At 49.5% G+C, this 14,533-nt stretch overlaps 1 protein-coding gene across 1 annotated transcript in view; it reads right to left on the bottom strand.

Annotated features, from left to right (window-relative positions):
- Nucleotides 1-14,392, bottom strand: part of MYH7B (myosin heavy chain 7B) — a 44,106-nt gene extending 29,714 nt beyond the window's left edge. The window contains exons 1-4 of the mRNA XM_066235786.1: nucleotides 14,261-14,392; nucleotides 12,150-12,219; nucleotides 11,546-11,601; nucleotides 10,815-10,928 (exon numbers count right to left, since the gene is read on the bottom strand). Of these exons, the coding sequence (XP_066091883.1) occupies nucleotides 10,815-10,821 (7 nt within the window). The 5' untranslated portion in view covers nucleotides 10,822-10,928; nucleotides 11,546-11,601; nucleotides 12,150-12,219; nucleotides 14,261-14,392. The remainder of the gene's footprint in view (nucleotides 1-10,814; nucleotides 10,929-11,545; nucleotides 11,602-12,149; nucleotides 12,220-14,260) is intronic.
- Between the last annotated feature and the right edge of the window lie 141 nt (nucleotides 14,393-14,533).

A 14,533-nucleotide genomic window follows, 5' to 3' on the forward strand; every position in this document is an offset into this window, starting at 1 on the left:
TGTGTGAGGAAAGGACCCGTGGATAAAGGAACAGGGTGTGCCTGACCAGTGGTGGCGCAGTGGACAACACGTCAACCTGGAATACTGAGATCACTGGTTCGAAACCCCGGGGCTTGCCAGGTCAAGGCGCACATGACAAGCAACTACTACATGCTGATGCCCCCTGCTCCTCCACCCCTTCTCTCTCTCTAAGAGTCCATAGGAAAAGAAAAGAAAAAAGGAACAGGTGTGTGCACACAGCAGACCTGCTATGGGTGTGTGCATATGTGACATGTGGGTGTCCCTCTTCCTGCCCTGGTGGACACACAGTCACGGCCATGCTAGCGCCATGAAGGCTCTTTCTTACTCTCTGCTGGAGTCCCGCCTGAGCCTGGCCACGGCAAGTGTTCGACATCCACTTCTTACCTTGACCCTTCGGCAGAGTAAGGAGGAGCTATGCAGCAATATGACTCAGACACGAGAGGCAGGGTGGTGACAAAGGACACTTATCTAAAGCCAGGCTGCCCGGGATTGGATCCTGGCTCTGAATGAGCATTCTGATGAGCATTATATGAGTTAAAACATTTGAAGTGCTTAGAACAGGGCCTAGCACATAATGGAGACTCAGTAAGTTGCTGTTGTTACTTTCAAGATACATCACTTGGTGAGAAAAGTGAGGGAAAGAATGCGCGGGATGTATACAAACGACGGGAGGAGAGTTGTAGCCTGATGTGCTCACCTACGGAGGGGCCACCCGTGGAAGGTCGTGAGAGCGGCTGTCCCCAGAGAGGAGAACAGGCGGCTGGGGGCCAGGAAAAGGAGGGAGACGGACTTTTTTTCCCTTGCATACCCTTTCAAACCTTTGAATCATGTATTCAAACATTTTTTCTTGGCCTGACCTGTGGTGGCGCAGTGGGATAAAGCATCGACCTGGAACACTGAGGTTGCCAGTTCGAAACCCTGGGCTTGCCTGGTCAAGGTACATATGGGAGTTGATGCTTCCTGCACCTCCCCTTTCTCTCTCTCTCTCTCTCTCCCCTCTCTCTAAAAATCAATATATAAAATATTTTTAAAAAAAACAAAAAACATTTTTTCTTAAGTGTTTGCTAAGTAAGGGTCACCTCCAACATGATGCCTGGAAAGGCAGGGCCCTGCTCCACATCAGCGGGCAGGCCTGGGGGAAGGGGGCCTCAGGCTGTGGGTCACTGACCTCAGCCCCGGCTCTGACTTCCCAGGACACCTTCTTCCTTCCAGCCAACAGCTAACAAGACATGTCCATGAAAACCCTCCCAGGGCAAACGGGAAGCCAGAGCGAGGCTTCCTCGTCCCTAGGCCAACCAGCCGGGGTGGAGGGGGCGGCAGAAATAGGCTCCGGCCCTCTTCCCTGGCCCCAGCCCCCAACTCCTCAGCCCAGGCTATTCTTAGAGCCCAGATAATGCCAGCAGTTGCTGCTGCTCATATCGGCTTCCAGAACCTCCCGCCCAAGAGGCCTGGGACTGCCCCACCCTCCGGGGTGCAGGCCTCCCTGCCAGGTATGGGCATCCTGCTGGCTGGCTCTGTCCTGCCCTGCACGTGCTGCACACAGTCTGGCCACGGCAGGTAGGTCAGGGGTCTGGGTGCTGGGCCCCTCTAGGACTCCCCTTGCCAGGCAGCCGGGTGGAACTGAAGGATGTCCTAGAGTAGGAGGTGTCCCCCCTGGGGGTCACCATCCAGATATTGTGGCCCAAACCATGCTCAGAATATGAATGAAATGGGTGGGGGCCACGGACATGGGCAAGCCGGGGGAGCAGCGGTGACAGGAGGGAAGTGGGAAAGGGGCCTGGGAGGGCCAGTGTATGGAGCAGGAAGGAAGCCCAAAACAGGAGGTCTGGGGAGAGGTGCAGAAGAGGGTCTGACAGCGCCGGGTCCAGCGGCAGACGGTCTAACTCCGTCCCTCACTTGCTCTGTGACCCTGAACTCGTCTGTTTTTCTCCTGAAGCATCTATTTCCATCATAAAATGGGCATAACCTTATTTCATCGGGTTGTTGTGTGGAGTCAATGTATAAATATGTATTATATATGTTCGTGTGTATGTGTGTTCTACAGTTTGATCACCTGTGCAGATGTGTGGATTCACCACCACACACAAGATACTGAACAGTTCCCACAACAACCATCCTGTACTCCTGGCAGCCTCTAATCCGTCCTCCATTTCTAAAATGATCAATTAAAATGTTACATATAAATGAAATCATACGGTCACAAAGTTTGAGATTAGCTTTCTCCACTGGCGATTAATCCAAGTTGTTGCTTATATCCAGTTTGTTCCTTTCTGCTGCGAGTACTAGTCCATATCACGGAGGCAGCAGTTTGCTTAACCCCTTACCTATTGCAGGGTATCTGCACAGGCCTGTTTGAGCTCGTATTACCTGTGTCTTGGAGAGGGGATGCTAAGGCCGCCCACGTCCTCCAAATTCCTGTTCCATCTGTCTGGGGACCAAGGCCAGGGATCCTCCCCACACACTTGACCCCCTCCTCAGACCTGGCATTGGGACTCCGTCACTCCCACGTATGCCAACCCCCAATCCTTAGGGACCAGCCAGAGGAGGGTCTCTCAGGAGTCGCTGGACCCGCTTTAAAAGGTGTGGACTGGAGACTGGTAGGCTGACCCCGGCCAGGAGGCCTGCCGGCCCCCAGCCTCATCCCAGGCAGCCCCACCCCCTCACTCACCCCACCCCAGACACACCAGCCTCCCTTCTATCTCAGGGACTTGTCTCTGCTGTTCGCTCCACCCAGAATACTCCTTCCCAAACTAGGGCATGGCCGCCTCCTTCTTGTCCTTCAAGTCCCAGCTCACATATCACCTCCTCGGATAGGCCTACCTTGACTACACTGGCTAAATTAGGGCCCTCCTATAAATGTTCTCTCTTCCCCATTGGTATCACATCTCCTAACTTTTAAATCTGTTACACTCATTGGTAGGTCTGCTTATTTATCGTCTGTATCCCCTCCAAGACTAGGTCTTTGAAACCCAAGGACAGACAGGTCCTACTCTGCATCCCCAGCAGCTAGAGAACTTGGCCCGGAAGAGGTACCCATGGGTGCCTGCCAAATGGGCCAGGACCACTGGGATGGGGGCCTCTGACTCTCAAAAGTCATTTTTTCTCAGGGGCCTCTCACTCTGTTCCTAGCTGCCCCCTCCATGCCAGGCCCTGTGGGCACTGAGACTTGTGTTTGTCACCCACACAAGCCTGGACAGGCCTCTCCTGTCTGCATCTCTGGGTCTAGCTAAGCCAGGCTAATGATACAGTACAGTACTTAAGAGTTCTGGGGTCAGACCGCTGGAGTGAAACCCCTCAGTTACTCTGTTCCTTGTCCGTAAAGTGTGATTAGTGATAACAGCACTTAAGCCACAGGGACGTGAGACAAGATGTGTAAAAAGAAAAAGCACAGGGCCTCGTACATCATCGCTTAACACATGATCATTACTGTTCCTTTACTTATTAGCATTATTTTCATCCAAAAATTCAGCAGAATAAACAAGGGAAATGCATGCCATCAATACAGAGATCATGACAAGGTCCCCCAAAAGGGTCATTCCTAAGACTGTGGGACCCTGTTCTCACCCTTCCATAGCTCCCTTCTGGCTGTCTCTCGCTAGCCCCCTCTTCTCGGTGAGAGTATGGGGAGACAGAAGGGCAGCGGGACTACCCCTCTCTCTGCGGAGACGCTGCTGTCACTCGTTTCCAGGTGACGAGTGCCTTCTCAGTCTCCTCCACACTTCCTCGTGCCAGGGTCTCCCTGCAAACCTCCAGCACAGTTCAGGCCCAGAGCCCTGATGTCCTTAGCCACCGGCAGAGCAGAGTCATCTATCTCTTGTTAAACTTGTTAAAAATACAGAGTTCTGCCCTGGCCGGTTGGCTCAGCGGTAGAGCGTCGGCCTAGCGTGCGGAGGACCCGGGTTCGATTCCCGGCCAGGGCACACAGGAGAAGCGCCCATTTGCTTCTCCACCCCTCCGCCGCGCTTTCCTCTCTGTCTCTTCCCCTCCCGCAGCCAAGGCTCCATTGGAGCAAAGATGGCCCGGGTGCTGGGGATGGCTCTGTGGCCTCTGCCTCAGGCGCTAGAGTGGCTCTGGTCGCAACATGGCAACGCCCAGGATGGGCAGAGCATCGTCCCCTGGTGGGCAGAGCATCGCCCCATGGTGGGCGTGCCGGGTGGATCCCGGTCGGAGCGCATGCGAGAGTCTGTCTGACTGTCTCTCCCTGTTTCCAGCTTCAGAAAAATGCAAAAAAATAAAAAAAATAAAAAAATACAGAGTTCCAGCCTCTCCCTCCCCAAAGACTTCTTGAATCAGAATCTCTGAGTGGGGCCAAGGAATTTGTATTCTCTCCCAACCCCGCCCCCGACTATTCAGCCAGGTTTAGAAACCACTGGTCTACCCTATTCCCCGTGTTTCACAGGCAGAGAATCCACAGCTTGGGAGAGGAAGGAACTTTCCCCAACCACATGATGACGTTAGTGCCTCTTTCTCCAATGAAATACATTGAGCTGGGGGTCCAGAGGCTTGGGTTCAAGTCCAAGTTTTTCCAGTCATTACTTTGGGCAAGTCATTTCACCTCTCTGAACCTTGCTTCCTTGCTGTGAGTTGATAACAGCTGACAGCCAGTGTTGCCTTCCCTGTGCTGCACTGCCAGTTTCAGTGGTGGCTGGCCCCCAGCTACCTGTCACCACGACCTCCCCTCTCCTTCCATTGTAGGTTTGGATGGCTAACAGCTGGGGAAGCCTCTTGCAGGATGAGCAGCAGCTGGAGGAGCTGGCGCGGCAGGCGGTGGACAGGGCCCTGGCTGAGGGAGTGTTGCTGAGGACCTCACAGGAGCCTGGCTCCTCAGATGTAAGCATCCCCCCAGATCACACTGCTCTGGGTCCCTCTGCCTACTCTGTGGCTCTGCTAGGCTGGGAGCAACTGCTTTGAGTCAGAGATCACATTTTTGCTTTATTTGTTTATTTTGAATAACTAAAATTAATCTCTAGCCTGACCTGTGGTGGCGCAGTGGATAAAGCGTCAACCTGGAAACGCTGAGGTTGCCGGTTCAAAACCCTGGGCTTGCCTAGTCAAAGCACATATGAGAGTTGATGTTTCCTGCGCCTCCCCCTTCTCTCTCTCTCTCTCTCTCTCTCTCTCACTCTCTCATTCTCTCTCCCCTCTCTATAATGAATAAATTTTTTTTAAAAATCTTAAAAAAAAAAAAAAGTACAGATAAAATTAATCTCTAGAAGTATGTCAAGTAAAAAGCACTATATGAATTTAAGTCTGGGGTTTGATGTGTAACTTAGGCAAGTTACTTAGCTCTCTCAGCTGCAGTTCCTTCAAATATTAAAAAAGATAATAGGGCCTGACCTGTGGTGGCGCAGTGGATAAAGCGTCGACCTGGAAATGCTGAGGTCGCCGGTTCGAAACCCTGGGCTTGCCTGGTCAAGGCACATATGGGAGTTGATGCTTCCAGCTCCTCCCCCCTGTCTCTCTCTCCTCTCTCTCTCTCTGTCTCTCTATCTGTCTCTCTCTCTCTCTCCTCTCTAAAATGAATAAATAAAAAAAATAAATAAAAATAAATAAATAAAAAAAAAAAAAAAAAAAAAAGATAATAGGGCCTGACCGGGCGGTGGCGCAGTGGATAGAGCGTCGGACTGGGATGCGGAAGACCCAGGTTCTAGACCCTGAGGTCGCCAGCTTGAGTGAGGCCTCATCTGGTTTGAGCAAAAGCTCACCAGCTTGAGCCCAAAGTCACTGGCTCGAGCAAGGGGTTACTCGGTCTGCTAAAGGCCCGCGGTCAAGGCACTTATGAGAAGGCAGTCAATGAACAATTAAGGTGTTGCAAAGCGCAATGAAAAACTAATGATTGATGCTTCTCATCTCTCCGTTCCTGTCTGTCTGTCCCTGTCTATCCCTCTCTCTGACTCTCTCTCTGTCTCTGTAAAAAAAAAAAAAAAAAAGATAATAGGCCCTGGCCGAGTGGTAGGGCGTCGGCCCAGTGTGTGGAAGTCCCAGGTTTGATTCCTGGTGACGAGTGCCTTCTCAGTCTCCTCCACACTTCCTCGTGCCAGGGTCTCCCTGCAAACCTCCAGCACAGTTCAGGCCCAGAGCCCTGATGTCCTTAGCCACCGGCAGAGCAGAGTCATCTATCTCCTCATCACAGAGCTGCCTCCATCAACCCTCCGGCCAGCCACGCATATATTTACTGAAAAGTAACCTTTGCTATTACTCTGGAAAATCCGAATGGGATATCATTTAGCACCCCGTAGACTGGCCAGAATGAAACAGCCGGACAGTACTGAGGCGTGGTGAGGGCAGAACAGAGGCAACTCTAACACACTGCTGGCAGGAGTGCGAGTCTACAGAACCACTCAGGACAGACATCTTGTGTATTCTAGTAATTCTGAATATGCTCAAGACCTTCAACTCGCTGCATAAGGCGGCACATATTAGACTGTTTACTATTGGCAATAGCAAAGTACCAGAGACAGCCCAAAGGAACTTCCACAGGAGAAGAGTAGATGAAATGTGGTATTTTTTAATGCAATAAAATCTATAGCACAAATGAAAACAAATAAACTAGTTACTGTTATCAACATGGCTGGTTCTCCAATATAAGGCTGAATGAGAAGAGCAAGCTGTATAAAAATATATGTGAGGCCCTGGCCAGTGGCTCAGTGGTAGAACATCGGCCTGGTATGTGGAAGTCCTGGGTTCAATTCCCAGCCAAGGCACACAAGAGAAGCACCCATCTGCTTCTCCACCTCTCCCCCTCTCCTTTCTCTCTGTTTCTCTCTTCCCCTCCCACAGCCAAGGCTTCACTGGAGCAAAGTTGGTCCGGGTGCTGAGGACGGCTCCATGGCCTCTCCCTCAGGTGCTAGAATGGCTCTGGTTGCAACGGAGCAATGCCCCAGATGGGGAGAGCATCGCCCCCTAGTGGGCATGCTGGGTGGATCCCAGTCAGGCACATGCAGGAGTCTGTCTCTCTGCCTCCCCACTTCTCACTTCAGAAAAAAAAATACATACATTAGCATTTAAAGTCCAAATAAATAGGAAGAACATCATATACTGTGTAAAAACAAACACCTAGCCTGACCTGCGGTGGCAGAGTGGGTTAAAGTGTTGACTTGGAATGCTGAGGTCGCCGGTTCGAAACCCCAGGCTTGCCTGGTCAAGGCACATGTAGGAGTTGATGCTTTCTGTTCCTCCCTCCTTCTTTCTCTCTGTCTCTCTGTCTCCTCTCTCTAAAAAATGAATAAATAAAATCTAAAAAGAAAAAAGATCTACCAGAAGACATTTAAAAAATAAAAAAAATTAAACACCTAGTAAAAGGATTAAAATGCATAGGACTTACCTTGCACCATATATAAAAATTAACTGAAAAGGGAACAAAAGATCTAAATGTAAGAGCAGAAACTATAAAATTCTTTGAAGAAGACAGGTGTAAATCTTCATGATCTTGCATTAGGCAGTGGTTTCTTACACATGACAATCAAAGCGCAAGCAACCAAAGAAAAAATAGACCAACTGGACTTTATCAAAGCATTTGAGCTTCAGAGGACACTATAAAAAACCCAGAAAGACAACCCACAGAACGGGAGGAACTATTTGCAAAGTATATAGCTGACAAGGGTCTGGTATCCAGAATATATAAAGAATTCTTATAACTCAACAACAGAAAGACAACCCAATTTTTAAAAGGGTCAATGACTTGAACAGACATCTCTCCAAAGGAGATATACGACTGGCCAGTATGTAAATGAAAAGATGCTCAACGTCATTAGTCATGAGGAAAACGCAAACTGAAATCACAATGAGATACCACCACCAGGACTGTCGCAATCAGACAGTAACAAGTGTTGGTGAGAATATAAAAACTGCAACTCTCATACGTTGCTGGTGGGAATGTAAAATAGTATAGCCACCTTGGCATACAGTCCGGCAGTTCCTCAAAAGGTTAAACAGAGTTGCCATATGACCCAGCAAGTTCACTGCTAGATATATACCCAAGAAGTAAAAAATACACATCCACACAAAATCTTGTACACGAATGTTCAAAGCAGCATTATTTATAATAGCAAAAAGGGGAAACAACTCAGATGCCATTAACTTATGGGTGAACAAAATGTAGTATACAGTATATATGCTACAGAGTACTATTCAGGCACGAAAAAGGAATGAGATACTGATACATGCGACAAGATGGATGAACCCTGAAAACACTTACGTCCTCACTTAATGTGGTTAAGAGGTTGTGCGACCTTAAGCGAAACAACCAATTGGTGTTTGAATATGGATAACAAAACCAATTTTATCATAGGCTAACTGATATAAACAGGGGTTAAACTCCTACAATTTTAATGAAGCAAATTTAACATTGAACAAAACGAACATTCGTTTAACATTGAACAAAACGAACGTAAGTGGCGGAAGCCAGACACTGAGGACCACATATAGGGTTCCATTTATATTAAATGTCCAGAACAGTCAAATTCACAGCGACAGAAAGCAGATTAGTAATGATCCCCAGGGGCTGGAGAGAGGGAGGAATTGGGGAGTGACTACTAATGGATATGAGATTTCTTCTGGAAGGGTGAAAATCTTCTGGAATTAGTGGTGATAGCTGCACAATCTTGTGAATATAGTAAAAACCACTGAATTGTACACTTAAAAATGTTGAATTTTATGGTATACGAATATCTCAAGAAGAAGAAATGCACAGGAATAATAAATACCGATTCAGGAGAGTCTTCACCTGGGAGTGCAGTTGTGGAGGACCTTCAGCTTAATTAGCAATGTTTTATTTCATAAGCCGGACGGTGGGTATTAGGGTGTTTGTTATACTAATCTTCCTACCTTTTTCGAGGTATTCGTAATAAATAAAATTTTAAAGTGTTTACTGAGTGCTGACCTAGACCAGGCACTGGGCTACCTGGGTGGGGTAATAATGATAAAATCAGATCTAATCCGGCCCCAAAGTCAGTGGACAAAGAGAACTAACTAGTAAGAGGAGAAGAGGGGCTGTAAGTCGGTCCTCTCTCCTTTCCGGGCTTGTTTCCTCGTGGATGAAATGAGAGCTGGACCAAAGGCTAGTGAGCAGAAAGTCTCTGAGGGTCCTGGGGGGCGAGGAGGGTATCTCCCTTCATCAGCCCACAGCTTTAAGAGTTCATGGACCATGAGAGCACAGGCCCAGGAATCGGTGCGAGTGCCGTCAATCACCGCAGGCAGGGCCGAGGCAAAGCCCAACTGAGTCTCTGTTTCTTCTCAGCGTCACAGGGTCAGTGCCATCTCCCTCCCAGGATTACTGCGGGGGTGTAAATGAGATAACACATATAGAGTGTCTGGAACAGGCCGGGCACACAGTAAATCCTCAGCACATGGGAAAGGCCTCACTTTGATTCCTCAGGCATTTCCGGAGCTGATCTGCGGGGCCAGGCCTGCATTGGGCTGGAAGGCAGAGGAATTCCATTCTGAATGGTCAGGCAGTGCCTCCCCCCCCCCCCCACGTCCCCAAGCCAACGGGGGCGACAGCCTCATAAATAACAATACCAGGCAGGGTGATGTCATTGCTAAAAAGAGGCACCACACGCACACCGCAGACCACATGCAGTGCAGACCCTGGGACGGCAGAGATGTCCCACTCGAGAGGTTCAGGCTTGGAAAGAAGGAAAGTCTTGAGTTCAGAGAGACCTCAGGCAAGTTCTGTCATCCTGGGTTCCTTGACCTGGACTCCCGGAGTGGGTCCTAGGAGATCTGTGACTTCCTCTACAAGGTGCCAAAAGGAGTCTGTGGCCACAAAACTAACCAACCAACCTGACCTAAGTTAGCATAAATTCTTACCCACCCCCCAATGGAGATACAGTGTTGGCGACAGGTTGTGTGACTTTACGCTAAACGACAGATAACAAAACCAATTTTATCATAGGCTGACTGATAGAAACATGAATTCTCAATGTTGTCGATGGGCTGTGCGACTTTAAGCAAAACTATGGATAACAAAACCAATTTTAACACAGGCTAATTGACATAAACAGGAGTTAAGTTCCTACAATTATAATGAAACAATGTTGAACAAAATGAAGCTATTCAAGGACCTACCTTGAGAGGCTGTGAGATTAAATGAGGTAGTTTGAGAGGTACCTGAAACGTCTTAAACTGTCATCTCATGTTGGCCTCCGCCCCTTCCGCCCTCCCCGGCTTATTCCCGTCACTCAGCAAGTACTGAACATCTGCTGTGGCCGGCACCGCTCCAGGTGTTGGGTGCAAAGTGGCGATCAAGACAGATTGTCCCTGTTTCTGTGGAGCTCAGTCTAGTGCAGTGAAACACTAGGTACATAAAATGTATCATTTCAAACACTAATTGGTGTTAATGAGAAAATACATAGGCCCTGGTCGGATGGCTCCGTTGGTTAGAGCATCGTCCTGAAGTGCAGAGGTTGCCGGAAGTTCTATTCCCCAGTCAGGGCACATACAGGAGCAGCGTGATGTTCCTGTCTCTCTTTCTCTCTCTCCCCTTTCTGCTCTTGCTAAAATCAATAAATAAAAGTGAAAAGAAAAAGAAAATAGGCAAGATAGTGTGATACAGACTGATGGGGTAGGAGGTAGGGATGACAGCTGAAGAAGAAACATCTGAGTAACAAGTAGGAGCCAGTCACGGCGATATTAGGGGCTAAGTCTCCAGGCAGAGGGAGCAGGAAGGGCCCAGGCTCACTGGACAGACCCTTGGCCAAGAGCCCCACCACAACCTGGGTGCCCAGGAGCAAGTCACATAAACTCTGAGGTTCAGGTGCGACATCTACAAAATGGGAATAAAACCACCTTACCTGCCATAATGTGAGGGAACTCAACCAAAAGGCTGTTAAGGTCTGGAATCCTCCCCAAATCTCACCAACAGACACCTGATAAGTCATTTGACACCCATCTTGGAAGAGGGGAACCTGTACAGAAAACCCTAGGTCATGATTCTTGATTTCTCATTTCATGCTGCACTAGAAATAGCTTTTCTTGTTCCTGGTTAACACAGTAGGCTTCTCCTGCCACCTGGGGCCTGTTATAGTAACTGCTGTTTCACACTCTTCCTCAGGCATGAAAAGAGACAAAGGAAAGGCATCACAGAAACACTTCTGTGGTAATGACCAGACTCCATATACCCCACCCCAACAAGATTGGAGAGCTCAGTCTGTCCTGTAGACAGAGAATATAAATGCTTTGTTTTTAGAAGTTGGGCCTTGCCTGACCAGGCGGTGGCACAGTGGATAGAGAGTCGAACTGGGACGCTGAGGACTCAGGTTCGAGATCCTGAGGTCGCCAGCTTGAGCGCGGGCTCATCTGATTTTTAAAAAATATTATTTATTTATTTATTTTTAGAGAGAGGGGATAGAGAGAGAGAGAGAGAGAGAAGGGGGGGGAGCAGGAAGCATCAACTCCCATATGTGCCTTGACCAGGCAAGCCCAAGGTTTTGAACCGGCAACCTCAGTGTTCCAGGTCGACGCTTTATCCCACTGCGCCACCGCAGGTCAGGCTAGGGCTCATCTGATTTGAGGAAATACTCACCAGCTTGGACCCAAGGTCACTGGCTCAAGCAAGGGGTTACTCGGTCTGCTGAAGGCCTGCAGTCAAGGCACATATAAGAAAGCAATCAATGAACAACTAAGGTGTCTCAATGCACAACGAAAAACTAATGATCGATGCTCCTCATCTCTCCCTTCCTGTCTGTCTGTCCCTGTCTATCCCTCTCTCTGACTCTCTCTCTCTGTCTCTGTAAAAAAAAAAAAAGTTGGGCCTTGGCCCTGGCCACTTGGCTCAGCGGGAGAACATTGGCCTAGCGTGTGAAAGTCCCGGGTTCGATTCCCGGCCAGGGCACACAGGAGAAGCGCCCATCTGCTTCTCCACCCCTCCCCCTCTCCTTCCTCTCTGTCTCTCTCTTCCCCTTCCGCAGCCAAGGCTCCACTGGAGCAAAGTTGGCCCCAGCGCTGAGGATGGCTCCATGGCCTCAGCCTTGGAGGCAACAGAGCAACACTCCAGCTGTGGAGAGCATCGCCCCCTGGTGGGCATGCCAGGTGGATCCAGGTTGGGCGCATGTGGGAGCCTGACTGTCTCCCTGCTTCTAACTTCAGAAAAATACAAAAAAATACCAAAAAAAGAAGTTGGGCCTGACCTGTGGTGGTGCAGTGGATAAAGTGTCATCCTGAAATGCTGAGGTCACTGGTTCAAAATCCCGGGCTTGCCTAGTCAAGGCACATACAATGAGCAACTACTGAGTTGATACTGAGTTGATGCTTCCTGCGCCCCCACTCCCAGCCCTTCTCTCTCTCCTTTCTCTGAAATCAATATATTTTTTTAAATCCTTTTAAAAAAAAAAAGAAAGCATCCTGACTCCTGGGTCAAACCACTTAATTTATAATCAGTCATACAGCTTTGCGCAGTGGCAGTATTGGAGCCAATGAGGTTTTAATCAGTCATAGTACTCCCTCCTAAATACCTCTTTAATCTGTCCCCCCTCTCCATCTCTTTGGCCACTGCTTCACTTCACAACTGCCTGGGAGCTCTCTCCAGCCTTAGTTTCCCCACTTTCAAACCATTTGCCATACTGTAACCAGAGCCAAACACACAAAATAGACTGTTTCTCCCCTATTTAGAATTCTTAAGCCTGACTAGGTGGTGGTGCAGTGGATAGTGTCAGACTAGGACACGTAGGACCCAGGTTCAAAACCTGGAGGTCAGTTCAAAACCCCAAGGTCTTTGCCCTGGCCGGTTGGCTCAGTGGTAGAGCATCGGCCTGGCGTGCAGGAGTCCCGGGTTCGATTCCCGGCCAGGGCACACAGGAGAAGCGCCCATCTGCTTCTCCACCCCTCCCCCTCTCCTTCCTCTCTGTCTCTCTCTTCCCCTTCCGCAGCCAGGGCTCCATTGGAGCAAAGATGGCCCGGGCGCTGAGGATGGCTCTGTGGCCTCTGCCTCAGGCACTAGAGTGGCTCTGGTCGCAACAGAGCGACGCCCCAGATGGGCAGAGCATCACCCCTTGGTGGGCGTGCCAGGTAGATCCCGGTCGGGCGCATAGGGGAGTCTGTCTGACTGCCTCCCCGTTTCCAGCTTCAGAAAAATACAAAAAAAAAACCCAACCAAACAAACAAAAAAACCCAAGGTCGCTGGCTTGAGTGCAGGCTCATCTGGGTTGAGCAAGGCTCACCAGCTTGAGCCCAAGGTCTCTTGCTTGAGCAAGAGGTCAATCGCTCTGCTGTAGCCTCCTCCCCACCCCCCACTCCCATCAAGGCACATATGAGAAAGCAATCAATGAACAACTAAGGAGCCGCAACGAAGAATTGATGCTTCTTATCTCCCTTCCTGCCTGTCTGTCCCTCTCTCTGTCTCTGTCACACACACACACACACACACACACACACACACACACACACACACAAATTCTTAAGACAGTACCCCACTGCTCATTGGATAAATGCCAAACTCCTTCACTGGTATCCAAAGCTCCCTTGCCAAAGCTGAGCTCCTTCCTATTAGCCTGCTCCCACTTCCGGGCCCTTCCCAGGATCCATACCAATTTCCTCATGTCCATACCAATTTCCTCATGTCTCTAAAACAAGCCTAGCCACACTCAGAATTATGTGCCTTTGCTGTTTCTGAGCTTCCAACAATGTCCCCATCCTGCCACTCACCTCCAGGCCTACTTCCTTCACTGACCACACATTTCTACCCAGAGGAGACCCCCAAAGCCTTCCCTGATTCCCCAGAAAAGCACCGTTTACAGGTCAACTTTCTTAATCAAATGTGAAAACAGGGGCTGTGTCTTATGCATGGTTAACTCCTCAGAGCATGAAGTGAAATTCAGTTTAACTAAAATTCCTATCAGGTGCTTCAGAGTGAGAAGAATCCACAATCCAGAAAGAAGAACAGTTAAAGCACTCAAAAGGCGCCAAGGAGTGAGGTAACTACCAAAGGTCGGCATTTTAAAACAAAAACAAAAAAAACAACTGACCCAGATCCTGATATAAGTGATAGTGGACATTTTGAGAAACACTAGGTCACCCTCCACAGTTCCTAACTTTTTAAAATTGCTGGAAAAGTAAAAATGCTTTCATTTTGCCTCTAAGGCTTTTCCTGCATCTGTCCCAGAGCTAGAGAAATCAGGTGGGCTTTTCTGGGACTCCGGTCGGTGGAAAACAAGCCTGGGTTCTATCACTGGTGCAGCTTTAACATGCTATGGAACCCTGAGCCGGCCTCTGCCCCTCTCGGGGCCTCTGTTACCACACCTACCCCCACCAGCTGTGTGTCCCCGAGGGAGTGACTGCCCCATTCTGGGTATCAGTTTCCCCTTCTTCCACTGGACGTCACCAGCTCTGACGCCCTACGAGGTATGCAAACCCGCAGCGCCCCACCGACACAGCCCGACTCCTCCCCTCCTTCCCAAGGTCTCGTCTGCCAGGGTCCAGAGGACGCACCCCCTAATGCTGCCCTCACACAGACTGCCCCTTCCCGGCCGCCGTCCACATCCACGAGCACGGGTCTCCACCCCCTCCTTGCTCTTTC

This window comes from Saccopteryx bilineata, chromosome 6, assembly GCF_036850765.1.
Source record: "Saccopteryx bilineata isolate mSacBil1 chromosome 6, mSacBil1_pri_phased_curated, whole genome shotgun sequence".
In the NCBI taxonomy this organism is placed as follows: domain Eukaryota; kingdom Metazoa; phylum Chordata; class Mammalia; order Chiroptera; family Emballonuridae; genus Saccopteryx; species Saccopteryx bilineata.